The sequence below is a fragment of the Diadema setosum genome, chromosome 2, assembly GCF_964275005.1.
Source record: "Diadema setosum chromosome 2, eeDiaSeto1, whole genome shotgun sequence".
Taxonomy (NCBI): domain Eukaryota; kingdom Metazoa; phylum Echinodermata; class Echinoidea; order Diadematoida; family Diadematidae; genus Diadema; species Diadema setosum.
In genome coordinates, this window is record NC_092686.1 from 7,668,854 (window position 1) to 7,677,112 (window position 8,259).

An 8,259-nucleotide genomic window follows, 5' to 3' on the forward strand; every position below is an offset into this window, starting at 1 on the left:
AGCATTTGTTACACTGAAAGTTGGCAGACCTTGAATTTTATGAAGTAAGAGAATATGTGACCCTGCATCACAAAACCAACAAAAACCCATCAGAGCTGAATTTTTAGTTATAAAGGGCTGATTCTGAAAGAGCAGACTCTAAGCTTTAAAATAATGCATAACTCAATTCAAATGGGATCTCCTATAAACCTATCTAAATACTGGAAATAAAGCACATACTCTGGAAGAGTGTGAACTGAGAAAATAGGCTCTGAAGTACAGGGTCTATTCAAGTGCTTAATCTTTACCAAGCCTTGCTAGCTATGCTATGAATGGGACCAAAAAAAAAAAAACCCCCACAGTATTTAAACTGCTGTTGCAACAATAATGAAGGGATTATTACATTAAGCTGAAATTGAAGATGCTCTATCAACACATTCTGTCCATGATTAATGCCAAATTTCAAAGCAGTAGCATTATCCTTTCGAAAGTTATTAGAGTTGAGAGTAAAGAGTGTGCAAAGGATTTTCAAGAAATAAAAGGAACCTCTAGAAAGACATACCTGATCACACTACTCTCCCATAAAAACATGTTGCAGAAAAACTGCTGAAAACACACTTTTCTGTTTATTTTAGTCACACATATAAAATGACACATCTTATCAGTGAATTTCTCAGAGGTGCCCATACCATCAAGAGCTCTTTTAGTTGACTGCTCAAATTGCATAATTTGTCTGTCTTAATGGACTGTCAACTGATTAACTCATTCAGTTCAGTTGCATTTGAGTAATGAAATAAATTATCAAATTACGCAGCATTATTGTATACAAAACTATGTCATTTCAGAGCACAAAGCATCAAAATCATTTTTTCTAATGATGTCAGTCATTCTAGGTATGTTCCACCAACCAATAAACAGTGTCGACCCTTTTTAAATAAATGTAAAAAGATTCACAAATTGGAGCCGATGGCCATTTCTGTAAGATCAAAATTTTATGGATTGCCACTGCATGGCATTCAGTGCATTGTGTAGACAAACAGTTTTGCATGTATTTTACTTTTACAAATCTTTGCTCCCATCAAAATATGTGAAAGTTTCATACATGAAAAATTTCTGGTTTTATTTTTAAGGTAAATTAATCTACTGCTCTGTAGCACTTGTACTTTCAAAGCAAATCCATTTTCTTGCAATATTCTGCTTGAATGATGGTAACTTGTTAACATTCTGCTGGAATCACAAGCCTTCCTTGTGCATTAAATTGCTATTTACTTTATGTATTTGATGCATTAAACAGATTTGCGTGGTTCAGCCGCAGACACATACAGAGATGCAGCATCTACACCTTTGTGCTGTATCATACATAAGATTAGATTTTCATGCGTTATTTGACAATTTTGACAATGTTGTTGTACCTTCCATATTTCGTTGAATATTGGAACACTCAAACATGTTTCATCAGACACCAGCTGCATATGATAACATAATTTTCAAAAAATATAAACTGTATGCAAAGGAAAAAAAAATTGTATAAACCCTATATATTGATATTATAGCTGCAGCTTGTTCACATTAAGTTGAATTGAAAGCATACATAGTTGTGTTTCAAATTTTAGGAAATATAAATCAATTAACAAAAATACTGGATATGCCATATAATTCATAGAATTTTTGATGGCAAGAATGTTTCAAGTCGCCTGATACTAGCAAAACTAACAATTTGTGGAAGCATTGTCTCCTGTAGGAAATGCATTGTATAACATTTTTAAATGACATTTTTTCTCTTGAAATGGAAATTCTGTTGGCTTTTTCTTCCATATTATTACATTGTTCTTGTTCTCAGTCACGAATTCAACCACTTGCACTATTCTGCTCACAGGTCCAAATATCATACTTGGGAAGTATAGTGTATGCAGTGTGCAGCAGCAGTCTTTTTGATAATAAAAAAGTAGGAGACAGAAACACACATTATTTAGTACTGTGACCAAGAACAAAGATCACCCTTACCATTGATGCTACTTCTTTAATAGTCATTGATGTGTTTGTAAACTGTCATTCCTATTTGGTGTTTGACAAAGTGTGTTCATTGTCCTAATCCATGAATGCCCCTCTTAACCCCTTGAAGATGGACTGATTTTCCCAAAACACGCATCTTCCATTTACTTCAGCCAAAGAATACACAGGACTAGTCTTCAACAGGGCAATGGATGATTACCCATCCCTAATTCATGCTATTTCACATATCATTTAACAAGTTTTCCTTTTTGCATGTTTGGGTCATCTTTGCTTTTTGATTAGGTCATATAAAGTCTGTTAAATGAAGGCAAAATAAGTTTTACCAAAAAAAGCAACAGCTTGATTTACCATTTCATTCATACCTGCATACATTGTGTAAAGCGTTAATTCAAAATGACTTGATAAATATTCAAGTACGCGTGTAAGCCCCTCAATATTCAATCCCAGTATGCCACTAGTTTCAATTTTCTAAATTTCTATTTTCAGACTGTTCAATTTTTTTTATAATTCTTCAGCAACAAACATATAATTCTTTTTTTTTTTTTTTTTTAATGAACTCAACTTCAATCAACACCTGTGTCTTCGGAAGATGGCAGACCTGTTGGCCTTCAGTCTTAATGTATTGCTCCTATTAAAGGTGTCATTCAGGATCCAGCTACCGGCATAAAATTTGAGGGCGCTATTGAGCTCTGGCCACCGAGCATCGTCAGCAGTGCGGGAGTGGGCACCTCGGCCGCTAAGCCCTGGGCCTCCAGCCTCTTACGCTGACGCCTTTCCTTCGCCAACATGCAGCGATTCAAGAATGGCATCGTGGAGGGATTGCAGCGGAGGCGTCTTCGCAGGGGGGAGACCTTCCGGGAAATTTTGCGGCGGTGCCAGATGTTCTCGCGAGCCTTGTAGCAGATTTCGTAGGAAGGTGTCCTGGCCCACATGCATGTGTCGTTTATGAAGGCACAGTGGCTGTACTTTGTCTCGCACTCCTGGGTTTGGTAGTACAGCGAGGCCACAGGGTTGTAGCGACAGCTGCCGTCGTTCCATAGAGGTGACTTGTCCAAAGCCAGAGCTTTTTCACGGGCGCGCTCGGGAACGCTGACGATTCCAAAGACGCCCCTTATCTGCAGAAAGATACAGTCATCAATCCATGTGTTATATGTACGGTTTCAAAAGGTGGCATGCTTACCTGTGGGTGTGGGGGTGCATATAGTTTCAATAATCACACATTTCACAGTCTGAAATTTTGCAGGAATACCATCATTTGACTATTTGCATTATGATTACATTTCTTTCTATATACAATAATGTATCTGTAATGAACATTGACCTGAGCTAGTATTGAACAGTCGAAATAAAGGTAAAAACACTTCTTCTATCGTATTCGTACATTGTAAAATGTGTGCAGATAGAAAATGCAGATTCCATTCTGAAGATTTAATTTACTGATACTACTGTATACGCTATAATTTTCGCATACATAAATTTTCGCGAATTGCCGCTGTCGTGAGTGTCGCGAGTGGTTAAATTCGCGATTGGGGGACCAGAGAAAATATGAAGTGGCAAAGAAAGTGTGAATTTTGAACTTACTAGCAAATAAGAATGATACTAGTTATACACTGCATGAAAAAAAAAACTTACCAAACTCTGCGAACTAGTAAGTTAGAATTCAACATTTTTGAAGTGGTTAAGTATATCGCGCTAGATTTCTGACGAGTGGTACGAGGGGTACGAGTAAATTCAGCGGCAACCAGCTGGAGCATACGAAGCCCCGGCCCCTAAAGTTGACATACAGTACTTGTAAAGACATAGCGGCATGCAAACGCAAGAGCTATAGCGCACGTGTAATCAAGGGTGACACGCCGCGCGTTTGTAACGTTGTGGCACAATGAAAAAAACAAAAACAAAAGAAAGTGGAATTTCTCGCAGAAATAGTATTGCGCCGTCTACTGTGCTGTGCGAATGCTACTTACAGCGACTGGGCTGTGTATACTAGTAGTTCGACATGGACGTGCTATATGTACGTAAACAAGCTTAGCCAGTTTTTATGGTCTGTTCGGTAAGCCGTGACGTGGATTACTAGTACTGAAATGTTTGTATCATCAAGGCAAGGGATTCATTTTGGAAGGTAATATTTTCGCGTGTTGTTAATTTCACGAATAGCTCCCGACTCGCGAAATTCGCGAAAATAAAACCCATGCGAAATATATAGCGTATACAGTATTCTCATTCAGTTTTCAATGGAAACTAAACAGAATGCATTGTTCATTTGTATTGATATGCTCCTGTCATTACACAGTCTCAATACTTTTTGCAAATGATGACTGATGTGCCTTAGTCCAACAGGAGGGCTATTAAGACACAAAGGCAGCGCTGCCAACATTGGAAACTACTGTAGTTGAGAGTGATACTCCCATAGGCCAATGCTATGATTTAGGAGTCAAAATGAGTGAGATCAATAGAAATGCATGCAAATGAAATAAAGTTTTAGAGTGAGAAAGGACCAAAATGAGTGAGTTTCACTCTCAAGGAGTGATAGTTGGCAGCCCTGCAAAGGGGTTGAAGAAGATCAGGTACTATGTAATCACTATTCTTTGGTAGTTAGTTTCAAGATGTCTGTGTCAAATGGAGAAGGAAAAGCACTCCTGCAGATTAGATTGGTCAATTGACAACAAAAAAGCAAATTAAAGGGTAGGATAAGATCAGACTGGCAGAAAACTCACCCGACAGTTGCAGTTTTGGGCATAGTCTGTCATAAGGCCTGATATCTGTTCGTCGCTCAGCTTTTCCCATTCAAACCACAGGTCACAATAAGTGATGTAGAACATGTCTCTAACATAGCGACCTGCATGAGAAAGACATTTTTCTTTTTAGTACATACGTGTATATTTGAGTTTATGATTATTTTTCACTCCTTTTACTTGAACAACTTTTATCATTCACACATTGAGAAGAATATGCTCTCAAATTCAAAAACATGCCTCATCTTGGTCTTCGTTGCAATTGCATATATTCTTCCAAACTTACTCAGTTATGTAAACTAAAAAGCAGTCAACAATACTATGAATATGTAAGCATGCAAACAACATCACTGGAGATTGTGTACTGTACAAAGGGCACCAATGCGTAATTGTGTATGTGGGGCAAGGTAGCTTGAACATTTATAATGTTGAGGTATGGATTGAGGAACCAGACCATTATGTGTCTTCCTTCTGTTTTAAGATACAAGCTTTTTTGTACAATTTTCAGATGAGCCATGAATTCAAGATTTTTGTTATTAGTATCCATGAGATAAAGGACGTAGTTCCTACATTTCCTACAAAGTTTGCTGTTATGTTTTTACCATAGAACAAACATAGGAATACAAGAGATACTGCTCTATGTTGTTTAGAGATTGTATTATTTTTATATTGCTTATGTGTGTGCACATGCAACTTGGCAAAACAGATAAACTGTATGCAGTAGATTTAGAATTTGTAATTCTGTTGAATGAACTTCTAAGAAATCTAAAGAAACTACATATGAATTTATAATATAAATTACAATATGCAAAATGGCCCACATAATCCTCATAATCTTGATGATTGGATAATCTGTGCTAGCAAGCTTTGCTGTGCTTACACTTTACATGAAACTGGTATTGGGTTGGATATGTAGGTGGTATTCTATGTACTATAAAAGTAAAAACGTTCAGTCGGGGAACTTTTCTAATTACCCAGATATGATAAATTCCGTATGTGACACAGAATCAAAGTATAAAACAGTATTGCATATATTAAGCAAACAGATTTTTTTCCTTTATTTATTTTTTTTGTGTGTGTGTGTTTGTGTGCTGGTTTCATTTTGAACAAAATAAGCAAAAATATTCACACCTCGAAAATGTCCACTTTCACAGTCTTTGATAAACCAAAACATCCTTTAGCTAACTTTTCCAGTCAAAAATATTATGTCACTAGCCACCTTCAATTTACAATGCAAGCCTATGTGCTTAACCCGTTGAGGACAGACTGATTTTGCTACAACACATATTTCCCATAGACCCCTACCTGAGTACATTCAGGACTCGTCCTCAATGGGTTAAAGTGAAGCCATTGCATCAAAGTAATTACAAGACTTACTTTTCCATCCTGACGCAGTCTGATGCAAATAGAATACATGTATTGAAATTCTCTTACCTGAGATGACGTAAACATCTCCACTCCAGAGCCCCGACACTCCACAGAGTCCACCGGCATCAGGCGAATGAACCAGAATCTCCCTCGCATCGCCTATGTAGTCCCTTCCCTTGTACGCCCCCAAGACCTCCGTTCGGTACTCAATCAAATACCGGTAGACTGATGACCGGGTTGTGTCAGGATGGACGAATTTACTCCGTTCCAGGATTCTGACTCGGAGGACTGTCAAGAAAGTCACCATTTAATTGCGAAGCGTGAATAAAATATTTATGTGAAGTTTACATATAGTCATGAGTTATTTAGAAAGCAATGTGCATCTGTCCAAAGAGGCATATGCTCTTTAACCCATATTGTACTATGTTCACTGCTTGACCCTTTTGCTGGGGTGCTTTCATCGTCAGTTGGCACATTTGCCTGGAAAGTAATTGTCACAATAAAAATTACCTAATCCATTTGATCTTAGGCACATTGTGGCACCAGAGTCTGCCTTCTAACATAAAACTAGGTCAAGTTTGGAGAGATTACTAAACTGCTGCTTTAAAAAAAAAATAGTAAGCTAGGCTTTATGCCTGGGCACATAAAGGGTTAACCTTAAACAGTTGGGTTGACTTGTTTTTAACCAGTTGATGAACGAGGGGAAACATTCAGAAAAGAATTATGAGTCTTTCTTCAAAGAATATCAAGGCTAGGTATGAGTTGATTTACAAGTAATTTGTATAGAGGTGATATACAAGAAAGTGAGTTATGTGCTTCATTGCTTTTATTCTTAAAACTTCATAGCAGTGCCATACAATTATTGTACATGTCTTTGTGATTGCTAAAACCATCCTCCATGCCAGCTAGCTAGGCAGCATTCAATCTGAACTTACAAACTGGTTTTACCTGAAAAGTTTACTGGTAAATGCAGATAAGACATGTGTCTGGAATATCCTTCAAGTCTGATTAGGTATGATAGCAGAATGTTGTGGTATGAACAATGTAACTCATCATCAGGAATTGTTGAACAGTATGCAGTACATTTATCATTTGTAATTATCTTGATTTAATTTTTAAGAATCAAAAGAGTATATGTGTCATTGCAACAGTGCACATTACTGCCTAGCTACCGTATGCACCAGGAAACTGTAATCGAGCGATGAAAGTAATCATACAGATCTATCTTAATCATAAGGACAACCAATCAATAAGAAAGAAAACAATTCTGTAACAACAACAACAGTATACCGCACTATCATGTGCTGAAAAGGTTAGACGATTCATCAATAAAAAAAAAGAAAAGAAATCAACAGCTACAAACGTGTACACCAAGCTCTGTGAATTGCTTATAGCAAGTGAATTATTTGTTGTACTTGAACTGATCTGTAGACAACAGAAGAATCAAGTACTGTTTAAATGAAGATTATGTACTTGTCTGTACAAACATAGAGAAGGCTTTGATTATACTTTCAAGTACTCACCGAAATCTGCACCACAAAATTTAGTCTGCGGATGATTAACCAAACAATTGCAGGCATGGCTTTCAGAAATCAGCTCACATAGACACAGCACTGTGAGGAAGGTGAGCAATAGTGCTCTAGATTCCATTCTCCAATTAGCAGCTAATCTCATTAGAGTACGAAAATGTCAGAAAAATATAGAGACAGGAGAATAAAAGTGGTCTCCTGACGATGCAAAACAGTTTGTGTAGCTGAAGCGAGTGTGACAGACCAGATTTCTAGTTAACTCGCTTGGAGAACCGAATGTTGATAAATGCCTTCATGTAGAGATTGACTTCTTCACAGAGAGCTTTTTTTTTTTCTCTCAAAGTTGTATCCTTTCCTCGAGTTTGAACTTGCTGTTCCCTCCATAGAATGCTGATGAGGCTGTGGCTGTTACTGTCAATTCTGCAACACCATCAAGTCTTATTTATACCTCTAACTTTTTGCCACCGCATGACGGTGTAACCCCCCAGCATTCACAGATTAACCACGCACCGGTCTCTGTCTCAAACACATGGCCCTACAGTGGGGGAGGAGCTACAGTCACACTCCCATCCAAAGAGGGGGAAAAAATTGTGGTTGTGTTAGAAATAACAATTCAGAGCAAAATAAGAGACCATCGT

General features: G+C 37.6%; 1 protein-coding gene across 1 annotated transcript; it reads right to left on the minus strand.

Moving 5' to 3' along the window:
- Window positions 1–2,636: 2,636 nt before the first annotated feature.
- Window positions 2,637–7,742, minus strand: LOC140238050 (metalloproteinase inhibitor 1-like). The gene is made up of 4 exons (XM_072317976.1): window positions 7,616–7,742; window positions 6,159–6,380; window positions 4,707–4,828; window positions 2,637–3,107 (listed from the first exon to the last, which is right to left on the minus strand). Exons 1-4 carry the CDS (start codon window positions 7,740–7,742, stop codon window positions 2,637–2,639), a joined length of 942 nt encoding a protein of 313 aa, XP_072174077.1.
- Between the last annotated feature and the right edge of the window lie 517 nt (window positions 7,743–8,259).